The sequence below is a fragment of the Ailuropoda melanoleuca genome, chromosome 13 (assembly GCF_002007445.2).
Source record: "Ailuropoda melanoleuca isolate Jingjing chromosome 13, ASM200744v2, whole genome shotgun sequence".
Lineage (NCBI taxonomy): Eukaryota > Metazoa > Chordata > Mammalia > Carnivora > Ursidae > Ailuropoda > Ailuropoda melanoleuca.
Window position 1 is genome coordinate 29238630 of NC_048230.1, and position 21105 is coordinate 29259734.

At 36.8% G+C, this 21105-nt stretch overlaps 1 protein-coding gene across 8 annotated transcripts in view; it reads right to left on the minus strand.

Moving 5' to 3' along the window:
* The window catches only part of CDC27 (cell division cycle 27), a 70606-nt gene that overhangs the window by 11142 nt on the left and 38359 nt on the right, over positions 1 to 21105 (minus strand). For 5 of the 8 annotated variants that reach the window (XR_004619355.1, XR_004619356.1, XM_002927490.4 and 2 more), the window contains exons 10-15: positions 14046 to 14145; positions 12897 to 13104; positions 12521 to 12693; positions 9512 to 9664; positions 7745 to 7953; positions 5519 to 5636 (exon numbers count right to left, since the gene is read on the minus strand). Coding sequence is in view for 6 of the 8 variants with exons in the window: in XM_002927490.4 (XP_002927536.1) it covers positions 5519 to 5636; positions 7745 to 7953; positions 9512 to 9664; positions 12521 to 12693; positions 12897 to 13104; positions 14046 to 14145 (961 nt within the window). In the remaining 2 variants the exon portion in view is untranslated. The remainder of the gene's footprint in view (positions 1 to 5518; positions 5637 to 7744; positions 7954 to 9511; positions 9665 to 12520; positions 12694 to 12896; positions 13105 to 14045; positions 14146 to 21105) is intronic. The other 3 variants (XM_011235068.3, XM_019808183.2, XM_034639739.1) reach the window with 2 other exon arrangements.

Sequence of the window (21105 nt, forward strand, 5' to 3'; positions counted from 1 at the left end):
GGCACTCAATCCACCATTATGTATCCATAATGATAATCCACAATGATTATTTTATCTTTAGAGCAGATATTTAGTACCTTTAAGTCTAAAAGACAAGAAAAACCTTGATTTTTCCCTCACAAGAAAATCTGTACTGGGGTGCCTGGGTGGCTCAGTCGTTAATTATCTGCCTTCGGCTCCGGGCGTGATCCCAGGGTCCTGGGATCGAGCCCTGCATCAGGCTCCCTGCTCTGCTGGGGGAGCTTCTTCCTCTCCCACTCCCCCTGCTTGTGTTCCCTCTCTCACTGGCTATCTCTCTGTCAAATAAATAAATAAAATCTTTAAAAAAAAAAAGAAAATCTGTACTATTTATCTAGATAATACTCACACTTCAATATGTTTATTAAGGTCCTCTAAATCTTAGGCTTTTCAAAACTATGTTCAAAGAAACACTAGAGGATTTGGCTCTAAACCCTTACCAGCCCTGCTTCACTCAGAACAATTACACTTCAATTACACTGAAAACCACTGATCTTTTATATGGGGAAGTAAATATTTTAAATAAAAAAAAACCCCACACAACCCCAAACATCACTATTTATTCATTCACACATACTCAGGCTATGCTGTGGTCCTCCTTGGACGAACTGTATGTTAAAAAGAAATGTAAGTGCGTGGATGTGGCTGTGGAACTTGAACAAATACTACTCACTGTAACAAGAATGGTACTGCCAAAATCTGGTTGCTAAATTCATCTATACGATGATCTTTGCACAAGGTTATTACTAAATGTGGCCAAATATTCTGCTCACTGGACTGAAATCCTAAACGCTAGTTCTCTAACAGAGAAAACCATATTCTATTACCTGAAAACTTCTTCAAATGAAGCACACAAAATTTTAAAACCATCTATTCCACAATCACTTTGGAAGAAAGCCTAATTTAAAAGATGTCCAACTTCACTAAAAGGTATCAAGAGGTACTTAAGTTTGATTTACTTAAGTGATGAAGAAAAATTCTTTGTTGATATATTTTGCATAGTATCTATGAAAAAAGTTACCATGACAACTAAAAAAAATTATAAAGAACTATAATTCTTCTCCCAAAATGAAGAGTGAAATTCCCAAAACTCACATAATTTCCTCACATTGTATGGCCATTCCCACAAAAGCCAAGCTTGCTGAGAGAAAGTGAAGGGCAGGGGAGGGAGAAAGGGAGGACATGTGGAAGAGGCAAGAACAAGAACTCCTGGTGCTTACAGAGAAACTAATAAATGAGATTTCAAAAAGCAAACATACTTCTTCTCCAGTTGAAGTACAACTTATTATCAAACACTTAAAAAAAACAACATAAAAATGGTGATCCAAAAACTGACTCAATGGAATAACTAGAAAAATGACCTTAACACCATGCATGGATTTGAATAATTTTTAATATCCTATCCTAGAAAATCTTAAGATTAAAAAAAATTAAGTTTCTGTTCTGATTTTTAAAAGATAGCTTTTTATGACAATATTCATAATATTGACAGGTACATGTTAAGGCTAGTTATCTCCTTTTGTAACTTTTTTTTGACCTTTTCCTTTCTTAAAAAAAAAAAGTAAAGGCCAGATTCCTTTAGGGCTTTGCACTGTGTATACAGAAAATGAGAGTGCACTCTCTGTTGCTCTCAAAGAAAGAAAATCTTAAAAAAAAAAAAAAAATGGGGGGCAGGCACCTGGGTAGTTCAGTCAGTTACGCATCTGCCTTTGGCTCAGGATCAAGTCCAATGTTGTTGGGTTCCCTGCTCAGTGGGAAGTCTGCTTCACTCCCTCCATCTGCCCCACCCCACCACTCAAGCGCGTGCTCTCTCTCTCTCAAATGAATAAATAAAATCTTAAAAAAGAAAAAAGAAAAGAAAAGAAAAGAAAATGAGAGTGCAGTGAACACAATGTTCAGTCCTACAGTCAGGACAAAGTTGCTCCTTCCCAAGAATGACAAGATGGAAAACTCACCTCAAAGAAGAGAATAAGAGTACTGACTGCCAGGGAACTAATCAGAATGGATATAAGTAAGATGTTGGAAGTAGAGTTCAGAATAACAATTTTAAAGATACTAGCTGAACTTTAAAAAAACACCTCAGAGACAAAGAGAAAATCCTGAAAGCAGCCCAGGACAAGAGGTCCTTAACCTACAAGGGTATAAACATAAGGCTGGCAGCAGACCTATCCACAGAGACCTGGCAGGCCAGAAAGGACTGGCATGATATATTCACGGTGCTAAATGAGAAAAATATAAAGCCAAGAATACTTTATCCAGCAAAGCAGTCATTCAAAATAGGAGACATTAAAAGCTTCCAGGACAAACAGAAACTAAAAGATTGTGTGATCACTAAACCAGCCCTGCAAGAAATATTAAAGGGGATCCTTTAAGTGATGAGAACCCAAAAGTAACATAGACCAGAAAGGAACAGAGACAGTATACAGAAACAATGACTTTATAGGTAATACAATGGCACTAAATTCATATCTTTGTTACTCTGAATGTAAATGGGCTAAATGCCCCAATCAAAAGATACAGGGTATCAGATTGGATAAAAAAAGCAAGACCCATCAATATGCTGTCTTCAAGAGACTCATTTTGGACCCAAAGACACCTCCAGACTGAAAGTGAGGGGGCAAAAAACCATTTATTATACTAATGGACATCAAAAAAAAGCTGGGGTAGCAATCCTTATATCAGACAAATTACATTTTAAACCAAAGACTGTAATAAGAGATGAGGAAGGATACTATGTCATAATTAAAAGGGCTATCGAACAAGAAGATCTAACAATTGTAAATATTTATGTCCCTAACATGGGAGTAGCCAATTATATAAACCAATTATTAACAAAATTAAAGAAACACATTGATAATAATACAACAATAATAGGAGACTTTAACACCCCACTCACTGCAATGGACAGATCATCTAAGCAGAAGATGAACAAGGAAACAAGGGTTTTGTATGACACACTGGACCAGATGGACTTCACAGATAGATTCAGAGCATTCCATCCTAAAGCAACAGAACACATATTCTTCTTGAGTGCATATGGAACATTCTCCAGAACAGACCACATACTGGGTCACAAATCAGTCCTCAACTGGTACCAAAAGATTTGGATCATTTCCTGAATATTTTCAGACCACAATGCTTTGAAAGTTGAATTCAACCACAAGAGGAAATTCAGAAGGAACTCAAATATATGGAGGTTAAAGAGCATCCTACTAAGGAATGAATGGGTCAACCAGGAAATTAAAGAAGAATTTAAAAATTCATGGGAACAACTGAATATGAAAACACAACTGTTCAAAACTTTGGGATGCAGTAAAGGCAGTCCTAAGAGGGAAGTATATAGCAATACAAGCCTTTCTCAAGAAAAAAGAAAGGTCTCAAATATACAGCCTAACCTTACACCTAAAGGAGCTGGAGAGAACAGCAGATAAAGTCTAAACCCAGCAGGAGAAGAGAATTAATAAAGATTAGAGCAGAAATCAATGAAATAGAAAACAGAAGAAAAGTAGAACAGATCAACTAGGAAATGGTTCTTTGAAAGAATTAATAAGATTGGGGGCGCCTGGGTGGCACAGCGGTTGAGCATCTGCCTTCGGCTCAGGGCGTGATCCCGGCATTATGGGATCGAGCCCCACATCAGGCTCCTCCGCTATGAGCCTGCTTCTTCCTCTCCCACTCCCCCTGCTTGTGTTCCCTCTCTCGCTGTCTGTCTGTCTCTGTGGCCAAAACTTCTTGTTATACATGTTTCAAAAGGCAGGTGAAACAAAAGGCAAAAATGAACTACTGGGACTTTATCAAGATAAAAAGCTTTTGCAAAGCAAAGGAAACAGTCAACAAAGCTGAAAGACGACCGACAGAATAGAAGAAGATATTTGCAAATGAATTCTCAGATAAAGGGCTAGCATCCAAAAATCTATAAAGAACTTATCAAACTCAATATCCAAGAACAAATAATCCAATCAAGAAATGGGCAGGGACGCCTGGTTGGCACAGCGGTTAAGCGCGTGTCTGCCTTCGGCTCAGGGCGTGATCCCAGGGCGTGATCCCGGCGTTAGGGGATCGAGCCTCACATCAGGCTCCTCCGCTATGAGCCTGCTTCTTCCTCTCCCACTCCTCCTGTTTGTGTTCCCTCTCTCGCTGGCTGTCTCTATCTCTGTCAGATAAATAAATAAAATCTTAAAAAAAAAATGGGCAGAAGATATGAATAGACTCTGCTCCAAAGAAGAAATCCAAATGGCCAACAGACACATAAAAAAATGCTCAATATCACTTAGCACTAGGGAAATACAAATCAAAACCACAATGACCAACCACCCTGGTCAGAATGGCTAAAATTATCAAGTCAGGAAATGACAGATGTTGGCAAGGATGCAGAGAAGGAGAAACCCCTTACTTACGCTGTTGGTGGGGATGCAAGCTGGTGCAGCCACTCTGGAAGGCAGTATGGAGGTTCCTCAAAAAGTTGAAAATAGAGCTACCCTATGACCCAGCAATTGCATTATTAGGTATCTACCTGAGGGATTCAAATGTAGTGATTTGAAGGGGCACCCGCACCCCAGTGTTTACAGCAGCAATGTCCACAATAGCCAAACTATGGGAAGAGCCCAGATGTCTATCAACAGATGAACGGATAAAGAAGATGTAGTGTACATATACAATGGAATACTACTCAGCCATCACAAAAGGTGAAATCTTGCCATTTGCAGGAACTAGGGTGTTATGCTAAGCGAAATAAGTTAATCAGAGAAAGACAATTATCATATGATCTCACTCATATGTGGAATTTAAGAAATAAAACAGAGGATCATAGGGGAAGGGAGGGAAAAATAAAATAAGATGAAACCAGAGAGGGAGACAAACCATAAGAGACTCTTAATCATAGGAAACAAACTTAGTGTTGCTGGAGGGGAGAGGTATCAGGGGATGGGGTAACTGGGTGATGGACATTAAGGAGGGCATGTGATATAATGAGCACTGGGTGTTATATGAGAATGACGAATCACTGAACTCTACCTCTGAAACTATTAATACACTATATGTTAATTAATTGACTTTAAAGAAAAATAAAGTAAAATAAAAAAAGAATTTTAATTAGTTCTGACATACCTATATCACTCAGCAGCTAAAACACAGGGAACCATTTGTCTTGAAATGATAATTACTGAATTTAGGAGCTAAATATTAACATGGAAAAAAGTGCTTTCAAAATATGAAGTATCTCATATGAGTCTTACAACAGCCCTATGAGGTAGATAAGATGGTATTACTTGTCATTTATAAAATGGAAGTTCAGAGAAATGGATTTGCCCAAGGAATGAGGGTACTCCAGTGATTTCTCTATGCCACGGAAAAAGGTGATATTTTGGCTATTAAATAATCCATGATGTTGTTCCATAATATAAACAAACAAAAAGCCCTAATCTTCACCAGAGCAATTAAGACAATAACAAATACATTTCTAAAGGGAGATTCACTGGAAAATATTTAGAAAGCTACTTACTACTCCAATGTGGCAAAGTAAAACTGAACTTTGAGGGTTGATATCAAGTGCTTTCTGGAAATGCATTTCTGCAAGGCTGAATTTTTCTTGCTTGTAATAAATCATTCCTAAACCATACCTGAAAGTATAAAATAAAGTATAATTTTAGGGATATGAACTTTTGGCTGGTAATTTAGGTCAACTAATAAAAGGGTATGTTATGGCATCTGGCATTTTAATAAACTAAAGAGAAATACTGGTGATCTCAGAGAAGGCAAAACTATCAATCATAATAAAAAAAATCATCACAGCATTTTATTTAAAAAAATTTTTTTTCATCAAAGCATTTTAGACAAATCACTTTTGTAAGTAAAAACAACAAATCAAATCGATCACTCAAATAGAACTTTGACAATGGGAAAAAAGAAACTATATCCTTAAATCCATCATTACAATCTAGATTTAACAGCTCATTTTTACTGAGTGGCTAATTATGTATGTGCCAATAACTTTGTTAAAATCTTTATGTGAATTATCTCATTTAATCCTAGGAGGAAACAAGGAGATAGGTATTGTTATCACTCACATTTCAAATAAGGAAAATGAGTTTAGAGAAGTTAAATGACTTAACAAAAGTTATACAGCTAATAAGGATTCTAGTCAGATCCTTCCTTTAGGATTCTAAACTCTAACCTCTTAACAATGTTATTTCCATATTATTGGTGCAAATGCATATGTATCATTATAATTACATATGCATAGTGTCATGTTCTGCTTTCCCTCTCCTCACTATATCAAAAACATACTCCTATAGACTTATAAATTTTAAAGGCTATGTAACAGCATTTTAATGATATACAGGTATTCTGAATTTTCAAAACATCAAATGAACATAATGTGACTGATCTACATTAAGGAGACCTCTCTTGGCTATAACTAGATAATGATAATGGGGAATAATCACCAAATGAATGAATAAGAAGAAAGCACAGTATATCTTCTTCTATTTGGGATGAAGAGAAAGGTGTAAAAAGCTCTGTGTTAATAATGGTGGTGGCAGAACAACAAAAGAAAGACTATTTACTCTGGAGTTGGAATAATAAATTTACTTAGTGTTAAGTTAGATACTTAGAGTTACCTAAATACCTCAACATTTAAATTCTTCCTGTAAAAGCTCACCAATCTGAATATTTTTTTTCTAATTGAAACAAGTATTTTTATAACAATTTTTGGTACGGTAAGGTTTTTTTAAGAATGCAACTATTATACTATAGGACATACCCAAACGTTTAAAAAACAACACAAGTCCTATTGATAATTGAGTTCTTAAAATACTACAGAGTAGTTTATGTGAAGAGAAGACAGTATCAGCAAGCTCGACTGTTCAATACGTCAGTAGAAGCTAGCACTTGTCAGGCCATCTTTTAATAATGTAACTACTTATAAATGAGATATCATCCATTAAAAAAATATACACAGATCAAAAAAATGTTTTAATAATATAGTGATTCAGATTTAGTGACAGAATGAAAATTCAACTGCTATAATGATTACCTCAAATGTAAAAAAAAAGCATGTCTGACATAACAACTGTAGCAGAGTTATGATCAGAAATATACTTCTTGATATGTAAAACTATTAAGTCAGTCAAGAAAAATACAATAAAATATCAGCAGTAGATACAGTGTTGAGGCAGAAATAAGAACAAACTTTTTAATGCCTTCTTCATTTGTTAACTATATGAGCCAGGTAACTTCCTCAATAGAGACATTACTTAAAAAACTGGAACAGAGTTTAAATAAAGCTAATGAACTAGACTGGTATTTAGTAAACCAGAACACTGTAAAGAACAACAACTAGTGCACAGTTCTCAATGTTTATTTTCTACTACCCAATAGGTGATTATACTAGTCCTCTCCACTTTCCCAACCATGTACTATCTGAATCACTGTTTCGGTGTTCTAAGAAAAAGAAATCAAACAGCAAAATCAATTATTTTCAAAAGTTTGGTAGGAGAAAAGGTTGAAACTGTTGAGTAGAAGGATCTAGTATTCCATCATTAGTTAACTTAAGAGTTTGTTAAAGGTATACATTTCACATAAAAAAAAATTTTGGTTACAATTGATCAACCAGTATATACTATTCTTCAGTATCAGTAACCAAATTTATGACAATAAAGAGATGTCTAACAAAAATTACTATCAGCTCATCAGTAAGACATTGTCTTTGCACTTCATTAGCACTTACCATGCATTATAATGTCTCGGATTGACTCTGATAGCATTTCGAAAACAAGCTAATGCTTTGTCTAATTCTTCAGTTAATACAAACTCATGCCCTAATAGAGTATAGGCATACGCATAATTTGGATCAACCTGGATAGCTCTCTGGAAGAATTTAATTGCAATATCATGTTCCCGTTGCAAACTGAAACAGTTCCCTGCAGCACACCAGGCCTTAAAAAAAGATGGAAACAAAAACCAAATGTATAGTTAAAATTTTGCTTCAATTTTTCTAACAAAACCAAATTTATGACTAAAATCAAGACTCAGATCTCACTTGGAACAAAAAACAAAAACTGAAGCTTTTTTAAAAATTTATTTGAGAGAGAGAGAAAGAGAGAGTATGAGCGTATGACAGCATGGGAGAGGGGCGGAGGGAGAGGGAATCTGGAGCAGACTAGGCCCTGAGCCTGCAGTCTGTTGAGGGGCTCAATCTCACAATCCTGAGATCAGGACCTGAGCTGAAACCAAGAGTCAGACGCTCAGCCAACTGTGCCACCCAGGTGCCCCTTCAAGTTTTAGTAGATACGGTTGATCCTCATTGTTCACAATTTTATACTGGTGAATTTGTCTACCTGTAAAAATTTATAATATTTGTAAAACCAATCTCTACACTTGGGAGTGCTTTTAGTGGTCACCCAACATATGAGTTGTCCAAAAGGCACAGTCTCAGTTGAGGTAAAAAAAGGCGATTCTACGCCTCCTTGTTTCATCTCTCATATAGAGATGATCAGAGGATAGAGAGTGTAGGGGGTAGGGCAGAGCAGGGCAAGAAGCTCTGGCTCTGGGAGCAGCTGGACAGAGACTGAATCCTAAATCTGGCACCTGCTGTAGGGTGGCCTCAGGCAAATCACCTTAACACATCTGAACCTCATTTTCTCTTTTATATAAAATAAAGATAATAAAATCTACCAGGATGGGTTGTTTCTAGGATTTAAGATTATAATCTGTGAGGGGTGTGTGTGTGTGTGTGTGTGTGTGTGTGTGTGTGTGTGTATTTCCCCCAGGAGCAATGATCCAGTCTTTGCTAATTCAGTGTTTACAGAAACTACTGAACGTAACTACCAAGAATAATGAGAATTGACTGTTTTTAATTCTAAGATTAAAAATGGTATAAAAGTACCACTAACTATTCTTGAGATGCAATGAAATACAATTCTTACAGGACTGGAGCATGAATTGTGCCTATGTCTTAAAATGACAATAAAAACTATTTTAATTTAAATTAGCACTCTTTCCAGTCTACATAATTTCTGCTTAATGAACACTAATCCTACTGACAACAGCAATTTTTTTTTCAAAGATTATTTCAGTGAGAGAGAGCGCGAGTGCACACAGCGGGGAGAGGCAGAGGGAGAGGGAGACAGAAACCCAAGCAGACTCTGTACTGAGCACGGAGCCTGATGCAGGGCTCGATCTCACGACCCTGAGATCAGACCTGAGCTGAAACCAAGATGTCGGGATGCTGACCCGACTGCACCACCTAGACACCTCAACAACAGCAATTTTAATAGAGCCAAATCTTGATTAATCTTGAATAAAATATATGCTTGTGAATCTGCACCACATATTCTAGGACTTTCTCTTCCTCTGAGTCCCTCTCTGCCTGTAGAAAAGGGTGCAAAAGTAAGTGTGGATGATGCTAAATGGTGTTTGCATTATTTGCTTCATCCCCACTTGGCAAGGGTGATCAGAAGACAACTACATAAGCAAAGTGTTTCAGTTATCATACCTCTGGTGAATTTTTATCCATGTCTGTTAAGTCTTTTGAAAGAACTGAAAGAGCAACATCTTTTTGAAGATGCCACAGTGTTGTAGAGTAGATCTCCATGCCTTCAACTCTGTAATTCTCAATCCTTCTAACCTCTGAGAATATTCTTTCAGCCTGAAATAAAAAAACTAGTTAATGGGAAAACAAGTTGATACAATTTACATATATACGGGGAGAGCACTGAGCACTGTTCTCATAGGACCTAAATGCTGCCTTGTTTTACAATGTTTATGTGAATTAGTAATAATGTAGGGTCGCGATGAACAATGTTCCCCAGTAGGCCAAATATTGATGTAATCATATTCACACTTAACCTAGTATACACAAGTTATGGTAAGAACATTAAATGCGAAAAGAAAACCTATGTTTTCACCAAAATGACAGAGGAGAAATCTATACAAAGTTACAATTTATAAAGGACAAGTCAATTATTTTATTCTCAAAAAACACATTTCCAAGTTTTAATAATGGCTTTACAGAATAACTCTCTCCAGAAAAGTGAAAGAATAATCATTTCTGTAACACCAAACTACTTGTGCACTGACTTTTATTAAGAGGTTGAGTTAGAAACTTCAGGGGAAAAACAGGTTCAGCTGGCCACCAATGCTATGTCATGCTGAGCACTGACTGAGAGCATACCCACCAACGTCATACCTGTGGGGAACTGTAGCGCCAGCCTAGGGATTCCCTTTTCCTTTGCAGCACTAACCTGACTTTAGGGTCCCTCCTCAGCTATTTTTTTCCTCCCCAAACTCACAGCTCTCAGAACAGTTTCTCTCACCTTGAAGTCTGAGGCTTTGGGTTATATAAAACCAATTATTAGCTCCCTATTTTATTCATTCAAAAGATCAAAATTCTGAAAGTCTAGTTTAGAATAAAAATATTTGGACTGTTCTTAATGAAATGAAGACGGCAGAAAATAAAGAAAAAGCATTTATAAAACTAGGAACTTCAAGAAATGGCCCTATACTATCTAGGATTAGCTTAATGATTTGTAACTTCCCTGAAATCCCTTAAGAGTCATATAGATAAGTTTTTCCAATAGGCATTTGTTGTAAGAAGACAGACCTAACCACAAGTCAAATATAGGACTGGAAATCTTCTGGTTTCAAATTTTTCAGGATCTACTCTTTCCTCTGAAAAGTGATTGTGGCACAGACAAAAAGAAAAATGAAAAAAACTCATGAAACAAAGTCTTCTGTTTAGTTAAGGATCTGGGACATTGCTCTATAATTAGAGGGAAACAATAAAAATTATGTATTTTAAAGCACCTGTGAAATAATAAATTAGAAATAATTCTGAAAGGGGTTTTCCAAGCACAGCTTTTGGCTATGTATCATTATCCAAACATGGAACTTCTAGCAATGAATAAGGCTATCTGTCTACAGCAACACTTCTTTCTTTACTATACGTGAGTTGGTATCTTCTGTATTTATTCTCTACCTAGAAGAAAACTTTACCCCCAGATCTTTGCATGGCTCATGAAGGAGTCACTTCCTTTCTCTGAGCACACTTTTTAGTAAATAGCACCATATATGACTGTCCTGCAATCCCCTTATCATGCTTCACTTTTTTCTTCCTATGACCTATTGCTACCTGTCCTCATACATGTATTGGCTTACAATCTGTCTTAGTAGAATGCATCCTCCAAAGGCAAGCAATTATCTGTCTAGCTGTACTACAGAGTGTAGAAGAGAATCTGAGACATAACATGCACTGAATAATGAACTGAAAGTAAACGGCAAAAAGTAACTTTATTACAAACTTCAAATAATTTATTTTTTTTAAGTTTAGGGGTGGGGAGAGAAAATTCTCAGAAGGTAAACTGGGTAGGAAATTTAAATTGGAAATTAGAATTTTCTTTGGCTTTATGTTAATAATCTCCTTTTCTGGTGTAAACAGATAACTTAAGCAACGAATGTAATTAAAACTAAAGGGATAAAAGTCTTGAGAAGGACATTATGTCCTCCATTATATATAGTTTTCTTCATAGCATTTTTCAAGTTTATAAAACATACTAAATGCCAAAAATTCATCCCAGTAGGAGCTCTGCATATAGCAGAAAAAATTTTTATTATTAACACCTAATACATGGTAATACATATTTTCAGATCCAACTGAGCATGGTACAAATGTTTCACATAAGAATATATGGACGTGGGGGCGCCTGGGTGTCGCAGTCGTTAAGCGTCTGCCTTCGGCTCAGGGCGTGATCCCAGCATTCTGGGATCGAGCCCCACATCAGGCTCTTCTTGCTGGGAGCCTGCTTCTTCCTCTCCCACTCCCCCTGCTTGTGTTCCCTCTCTCGCTGGCTGTCTCTGTCAAATAAATAAATTAAAAAAAAAAAAAAAAAGAATATATGGACGTGGGCACCTGGATGGCTCAGTCAGTTAAGCGACCGTCTTGATTCTGGCTCAGGCCATGATCTCAGGGTCTTGAGACTGAGCCCTGTGTTGGGCTCCGTGCTTCGCACAGAGTCTGCTTTGGATTCTCTCTCTCCCTCTCCTTCTGCCCCTCCCCCTGCTTGAGCTCTCTTTCTCTAAAATAAATAAAATCTTAAAAAAAAAAAAAGGAATATATGGATGACTCAGATTTTACAAATCTATCTCAAGCAATCCCCCCAAATTTAAATTACTCACCCCTTAACACAAGAAAAAACTGTCTATTTATGTATTAAAGTGCTCAGAAAATATGAAGACATCACATAATAAATACTAACCTTTTTTTGGTTCTGTTTTGTTTTTTAATTTTAAGCAGTTGCACACCCAGTGTGGAGCCCAATGTGGGACTTGAACTCATGAGCCTGAGATCAAGACCTGAGCTGAGATCAAGAGTTGGATGTTTAACCAACTAAGTCACCCAGGTGCCCCTAAATATTGACCTTTTAGATCTAGCTGCCTCAAGCACAGGCATTTTAATTAAATTTAAATTATCTCTAAAAAGGCATGTATAACAGTTTTCTATACTTACTTGCATATACTCTGAAAGTTCAAAATAGGCCCTTCCAATTTGGCACAGTACCCAACCAGTATTGTAGTGGTGAGAAGGTAGGTGGCTCAAGATATTTATAGCTTCTTTGCAGTTGTATGAACACAAAGCTAAATAACCTTTCCCCATTTCACGAAGAAGGCTCATCAAACCTTCTAGGAGAAAAGGATATAGTAAACAAAGGAGAAAAACACAATAAAACAGTTTGTTTTTCTAAAAAGGCTAATTACAAAATAATTTATTAAAAATTCCAACATCTATCTAGAAAAAATGGAAGGTACTTTAACGAACATTAAAAAACTTACTTAAAATGAGTGAAAAAAATAAAATACAAAGATATTAAGCATTTAAAACAGACCTGCTGCTGCTTTCTGTAGATTAAATGCCTGGATCTGAGGTGTGATTGTGGAGATTTTCCCTTCTGAAATGATGGAAGAGTCCAATTTTGTAATTTCCAGGCTATCATTTATGTTAGGTTGAGTTATTCCCCCTTTATTAGTTTTACTTTTAGTTTTTCTGTTTGGGATTTTAGGTGGAAACTTCATTTTTAACTTTTTGCTATTCTCCTGTAAAAAGGAGGAAAATTCCACATTTGTTAAACTCATATATTTTAGACTTCCCAATCCTTTCTCAAGTATTAGACACAAAATAAATATATAGTTTTGACTGGTCTCAATTTTTCTCAGAAAAAAATTTTAAAAACAAAAATTTTCAAAGTCATTTAATTTTAAATGCAACAATTCTGAAAATAAATTGTATTAACGAATTAGAGTGTAAGGTAAATTAGTATTAAGTGTTTGTTGCTCTTTTCTGAAAGTGTATAACTTTCATTATTTAAAAATAAGAAAATAAATGAATGTAATATTACTTAATTGTCTCAGAGCATTATAACTGGTAAGTTATAAAATTGTTCATTTGTTCATGTCAAAGTTAAAAATTATCCATAATATTTGTCAATGGACCAAGAAAATTTACCAAGGGCATAATGAGGCCCTCCAATTGTACAAAGAAATGTGCAAAGAAAACACAGGAAATTTCCATTTATCCTTCCTCTAATTTTCCTAGTGATAATATCTGACATAACCACAGGACATCATCAAATCCAGGAGACTGGAATCAGTTCAATACTACCAACTAAATTACACATCTTATTTGGATTTCATCAGTTTTTACATGTACCCTTTTTTTTGATGTGATAGTTCTATGAAATTTTATCACATGTATGATTCGTGTATTCAACCACCACAATAAGGATATAAGACTGACACCACACAAAAAAATTCCTTTGTGCTACGCTCTAGTAGTCATATCTTCCCCCCAAGTCCTAACTCCTAATAGCCACTGATCTGTTTCCTATCACAATAATTTTGTCTTTTGAACAATGTTTTATAATATTTATTAGAGAACCAAGAAAATTTATAAACGTTATAGACAGCTTTATAAATTAAAAAAAAATTAGAAAAATTTTTTAGTCTCTAAATGTAACATATGGAAATCTTTAAATTACCTTGGTCGTAGAGCTGTCACTAGTAAAAAGTCGTGAACTTCTTCGAGGCAGTGCGTTTGGGGGAGATGTGATAGTGGGGCTCAATACCTGAGGTGTTGTACTAAAAAAATGATAATGATAAAAGTAGACATTAAAAAAAAACCCAGCTTATGGTCATTACCTATTGTTTCAATTCAGATACATTAAAAAAACATATTCATCATGATTGTATTCTAAAGTTGGTAAGTTTGGTCGGTATGGTTTGTCATCTCTCTATGAAAACTCAGGAATTAAAAGCTATCTGTGTTACCATAAAATAACAAAGATTATAGTATAGAGCTTCACTCTATCTGAAATTGCTAATTTGAACTTAAAACAATCCACATAAAAATTCTGGATCAATAAATCATAAACACATCTATAAACAAATTCTCTCTAGCCTTCATTAGCAACCATAGCGAGTTAGGGAAAAAAAGATAGTTGGACATGGACAGTCTAAATGTGGAATATTTGCCAAAAAATAAATACCATTAGAACAATTATTATTTCCCTATAAATTCAAACACCACATCAAGGTTTATTCTGTTTAGAACCAAAGGAATCTAATAACTGCCTGGGTACATTTTTTTTTTTTAAGATTTTATTTATTTATTTGACAGAGAGACAACCAGCGAGAGAGGGAACACAAGCAGGGGAGTGGGAGAGGAAGAAGCAGGCTCCCAGCAGAGGAGCCTGATGTGGGGCTCAATCCCAGAACGCCAGGATTATGCCCTGAGCCGAAGGCAGACGCTTAACGACTGAGCCACCCAGGCGCCCCTGGGCACATTTTTTTTTTAACTTTAAAAGGCACACCCTAAGATACAAGGATTCCATTCTTAGAAAGTAAGCAAACTTAAAACCTCAAGTTACCGGAGAGTGGGTAAGTCTATGGACTAAAACAGTTTACAGTTTATGTGAAATCCCACTAGTTACCTGAATTTGAGTCAAAGAGGCTTCTGTGAATAAAAGAAACACTGACCAGTGAGTACAGAAAGGCCAAGCTGCCCTTATGTTTTCAAAAGACTGAATCTCAATGTAGGGATTATAGCAAGTGAGGTTACTTAGGCTGATGAATTAATTTTATTTTATGATACATTTTTTATGATACTTTTTTTTAAAAGATTTTATTTATTTATTTGACAGAAAGAGACAGCCAGTGAGAGAGGGAACACAAGCAGGGGGAGTGGGAGAGGAAGAAGCAGGCTCCAGCAAAGCAGGGAGCCCGATGCGGGGCTCAATCCCAGGACCCTGGGATCATGCCCTGAGCCAAAGGCAGACGCTTAATGACTGAGCCACCCAGGTGCCCCTTTATGATACATTTTTTTATTTTATTTTTTAAAGATTTATTTTAGAGAGAGCAGGCGGCAGGGCAGAGGGAAAGGGACAGAGTCTTAAGCAGACTCTTCACTGAGTGCAGAGCCCAACATGGAGCTTGATCTCATGACCCTGAGATCATGACCTGAACTGCAACCAAGAGTCAGATGCTTAACTGACTGCGCCACCCAGGCAATCTGATATGTTTTTTTTTTTAAATTAGGACTACATTATTAAAAAAAATTTTTTTTAAAGACTTTATTTGTCAGAGAGAGAGAAAGAGAGAGAGGGAGAGCACAAACAGGGGGAGCAGCAGGCTGAGGGAAAAGCAGTCTCCCAGCTGTGCAAGGAGCCTGATGTGGGAGCCAAAGGCAGATGCTTAACTGACTGAGACACCCAGGTGTCCCTAGGATTTATTTTATTTTATTTTTTTATTTTATTTATTTATTTATTTATTTATTTTATTTATTTATTTATTTATTTAAGATTTTATTTATTTATTTGACAGAGACAGCCAGCCAGTGAGAGAGGGAACACAAGCAGGGGGAGTGGGAGAGGAAGAAGCAGGCTCCTAGAAGAGGAGTCTGATGGGGCTCGATCCCAGAACACTGGGATCACGCCCTGAGCCGAAGGCAGACGCTTAATGACTGTGCCACCCAGGCACCCCTATTTATTTTTAAAAGAGATTTTATTTTATTTATTTGTCAGAGAGAGAGAGAGAGAGCACACACAAGGAGGGGGAGCAGCAGGCAGAGGGAGAAGCAGGCTCCCCACCAAGCAAGGAGCCCAATGTAGGACTCAATCCCAGGACGTTGGGATCATGACCTGAGCCGAAGGCAGACGTTTAATCGACTGAGTCACCCGGGTGTCCCCCTAGGATTTTTTTTTAGAGGAGATTAGAGTTCACAGCAAAATTGAGGGGAAGGTACAGAGAGATGTGCCATATAACCCCTGCCCCCACACATGCACAGCCTCCCCCACTAGAGTGGGACATTTGTTACAGGTGATGAACCTACACTGATATATTATAAGGTCAATGGTTTATGATATAGTTTGCCCTTGGTTTTGTTCATTCTATAGGTATGTGTGAATATATAATGACATGTATCCATCATGGTATCATACAGAATATTTTCACTGCCCTAATCCTCTGTGCTCTGCCTACTCATCCCTCCCTCCATCCCCTAGCAACTACTGATCTTTTTTACTGTTTCCAGAAGCTGATTCATTTTTAGAAGTACAATATCCTTTATTTGAACAACTATGTCATTTATATTTAAATGTGAATTATACGTTGTCAATAATACTACCTAATTATAGAAAAGAGTTTGCCTGAGAAGTGGGAGGGAATAATTTCATCCATGGAGCAGTTTATAGGGAGGACAAGCTGAGAAAAATGCTGAGACTTCTTAAAAGCCACAGAAAGTTACATGCGTATAACATGAATCTTGTGGGAGAAAAGGAAAAATAATAGTAAGATGATTCTGGGGTTAGGAGGATGAAAAAGACAAACTCTTCCTATATCATAATTTTCATTACAGTTCTGTTAGCTCCAAAGGGCAATTTGACAAAAGAAAAAAATGTCCAAAGTATGACAGGCATCAGGAAAACGAAGCAGGATACTGAGAAAGTTTGAAACATTGGTCATAGCACAGGAAATAGACTCGTCTCTTCATAACTTGCATCTGTTTAACTAGAAGTTTGAGAATGAAAGGAATGTGCTCTAGAATCAGACTGTTGAGGTTTGAAATCAATTCTATCACTTATTACCTATGTGATTATGTGCCAGTTATATTAAACACCTTTTTAAAAAGTTTTTGTAGGGGTGCCTGGGTGGTTCAGTTGGTTGTTTCTGCCTTCAGCTCAGGTCGTGATCTCGGGGTCCTGGGATCAAGCCCTGCAGCAGGCTCCCTGCCTCTCTTCCCTACCCCCTGCTCATGCTCATTCTCACTCTCTCTCAATCTAAAATAAATAAATAAAACCTTAAAAACAAATTAAAAGTTTTTGTAAATAGTAACATTTTATGGTTTCATAATAAAATATGAATGCTAGTTATAAGAAGATGCCTTGGAAAGAATATAAAAATGATTTTTAGAGGTTAATATATGTAGAGAAAATGATGACATACAAACTTTTTGGGGAAATTTAGCTAAGAGAACTATGCTATTCTAATCATCTCTAAAAAAACAACTTTCTAAAAAAAGAACAGACTTCCACTGCCAATTGTAAATGGAGTAAAATGGACCAGATTTACTATCCCATCTTAAACAACTATTAACACTGAACAAAATATATGAAATGATGCTTTTCAGACATTGGACAGCAAGTACATATGCCTGAGGAGAATTCTGAGGATACAGTGCAGGAAAAGGGAACACAAATAAAACTCAGTGGTCTTCACGTGTTGAGAAGAAAATGCTGAGACTCCAGGAAGTGAAGGCAGCTAGAATATGAAGGTCAGAGTACTGGAAAGGGGAGAGCTACAAAGAGGGAGAGCTTCAAAGATCTGCTGGAAGTTTTCCTAGAATCTGCAGTTGAACCTAAGTAGTGCAACTGTGTGAGTTGTGTTATAATAAAAAACTCATCTGGTCTTTGTCCTGAATTCTTTGAGAAGCAGCTTCTAAATGCTCAGAATTTCTCAAGTGATATGTGTGTCTTTGTTGTTCGTGGTGGGCCCGTGACCACATATGAGTTTATGCTAATGAAATGACTTGTGGTGGGGCCCTAGATAGTTTCAGGATACTGGGATGGCCATGCTGGAAAGACCAACCACTGATTAGAGGGTTGAAGATTTGAGCTGGGTATTAACAGCCTGACCTTCTCCAGGAAGGGGAGGGTGGCTAGAGATTGAGTTAAATCACAAGACCAATGATACAATCTATCATACCTATGTAATGTAACGCCAATAAAAACTTTGACTACCAAAACTCAGCTGAGTTTCCTGGCTGGCGAATACACCGATGTACTGGTGAGGTGACACATCTCACCCAGGGGAAAGGACACAGCAGCTCTGTGTTCAGTACCCTCCAGACTTCAACCTATGGGCCTCATTTATCTGGTCCTGACTGGTATCCTTTATAATAAAACTGTAAGTACAGAACTTTCCTAGACGCTATGAATTGTTCTAGCATATTAAACCTCAGGAGGTAGCAAGAACCCTCAAATCTGTAGCTAATTGGTCAGAAGTGAAGGCGGCCCAGGGAATCCCTGAAATTGTAGTTGCCAAGCCAAAAAGATTTGGTAAGTCTTGCTGGGACTATGATCTTAGGCTGCAGAGTCTATGCTATGTCTGGGTAATTAGTATCAGAACTTACTACAGTATTACAGTGAGGGAAACTACCCGAATCTAGAGAAAGAACTACTAGAAAGGAGCTGGCAGAACAATTTTTGGAGCTCACCCTGGGCTGGGAGTAGCTCATATTTTCAGCAGCCAGAATGAAGAAACCTCATACTCAATCGGTCACTGAGTACTCAAAGGCTACTGCCTCAATGGTGGGGCAACATTAGTCTAGACTGTAAGCCACTCTTGTCCTATCCAACAAAACTTAAAAATTGAGACCTGAAAGGAATTAACTGTTAACAAGTAACTGCCTGCCAGAATAAAACAGAAATGCTTAAAACAAGATAAAATAGTCCAGCACTCAACAACGTAAAATTTCCAATACCTGGCATAACAACAACAACAACAAAAACTAGGCATACAAAGAAGCAGGAAAATATAACCTATAGTGAACAGAAAAAAAAAATCAATAAAAAATAGACCCAGAAATAACACAGTAAGGCAGCAGACAAAATCATTAAAAGAGCGATTATAGATATATTCCATATGCTCAAAAAGGTAGGAGAAAGAATGGGCATGTTACAGGAGAGAACCAAATCAAACTTCTGGAGATGAAAAATAGAACAACTGAGATTAAAACTATATCTACATCCTGGTTGGGGTTAATAGCAGATTAGACATGGCAGAAGAGAAGATTAGTTAACTTGAAGACATAACAATAAACACTACCCAAAATGAAACAGAGGAAAAAGACTGGAAACAAAAATGAACACAGTACTGAGCTGTGGGGGTCAACTTCACGGTCTAATACACACACACTCGGTGTCCCAGGAGGGGTGAGGGGGACATGACCAAAACCAAACCAAACCAAACAAAAACAAACAAAAACCTTGAAGAAATAGTGGCCAAAAATTAGCTAAGTTTATTAAAAACTTTGAAATCACAGATCCAAGAAGCTCAATCAATTTGGAGGCCAAGAAAGAGGAAAACTACAGGACAGCACATCATGATCAAATGACTGAAAATCAGAGATAAAAAGAAAACTGTAAAACTATCAGAAAAGAGATACATTACATCTAGAGGAACAAAAAATGAGAATGACAGACTTTTCAGGAACAAAACAAGCTAGAAGACAGTAGAACAACATCTTTAAAGAAAAAACTTTGAACAAGAATTCTGTATCTAGTGAAAATATCTTTCAAAAACAAAAACAAAAGTGAAATAAAAAATCTCTTTCAGACATACAAAAGCTGAAAAAATTCATTACCAGCAGACTTGGACTATAAGAAATGTTAAGTCTTTCAAGATGAAGTAAAAGGATACCAAATTGAAATGTGAACCTATAGAAAGAAATAAAGAGCACCGGAAATAGTAAATATGTGGGTAAATACAAAATAGATTTCTTTTTCTTATTTTAAAAAATCTCTCTAGAAGATAACTATTTAAGGGAAAAACTATTAACAATGCATATGGGGTTTACACATATGTGGAAGTAAAATCTATGACAACAATAGCATAAAGATGGGGAGAGGAGCATGAAAGCACACTGTTATAAGGTTTTATTCTATGTATGATGTGGTACAACATTACTTGAAGGTAGACTTTGATAATTAAAATATATATTAAAACAGCCTCTAAAAATACAAAATAAAGAGTAATTGTTGGGGCGCCTGGGTGGCACAGCGGTTAAGCGTCTGCCTTCGGCTCAGGGCGTGATCCCGGCGTTATGGGATCGAGCCCCACATCAGGCTCTTCAGCTATGAGCCTGCTTCTTCCTCTCCCACTCCCCCTGCTTGTGTTCTCTCTCTCTCTGGCTGTCTCTATCTCTGTCGAATAAATAAATAAAATCTTAAAAAAAAAAAAAGAGTAATTGTTAATAAGGCAATGTTATGGTTGAACTGTGTGTCCCCCAAAAGTATGCTGAAGCCCTAACCTTCAGTACCTATGAATGTGTCTTATTTGAATGCAGGCTCTTTGTCGATGTAATCAAGTTAAGATGAGGTCATTAGGGTGAACTCTAATTCAGTATGACTGATTTCCTTATAAGAGGGAAATTTGGGTCTAGAGACACACAGGGAAGATGGCCGCGTGAAGAGAGAGGCACATATTAGTTATGCTCCCACTAACTAAGGATGCCTGGGGCTACCAGAAGCTGGAAGAGACAAGGCAGGATCTTCCCTTGGAGGCTTCAGAGGAGTATGAGCCTGTGAACACCTTGACTTTGGGTTATATAGCTTCTACAACTGTGAGTGAATACACTTCTATTGTTTTAAGCCACCCGGTTTGCAGTAACTTTGTTATGGCAGCTGTAGGAAACTAAGATAGGCAATAAAGGAGATAAAATGGAATCAATAATACAAAAACCCCCCAAATAATCATTAATAGTTGATGTTTATTAAAGTTAGTATACTTGTTTTGCTTTAAGTGAAATGTATAATTTCGTAAATT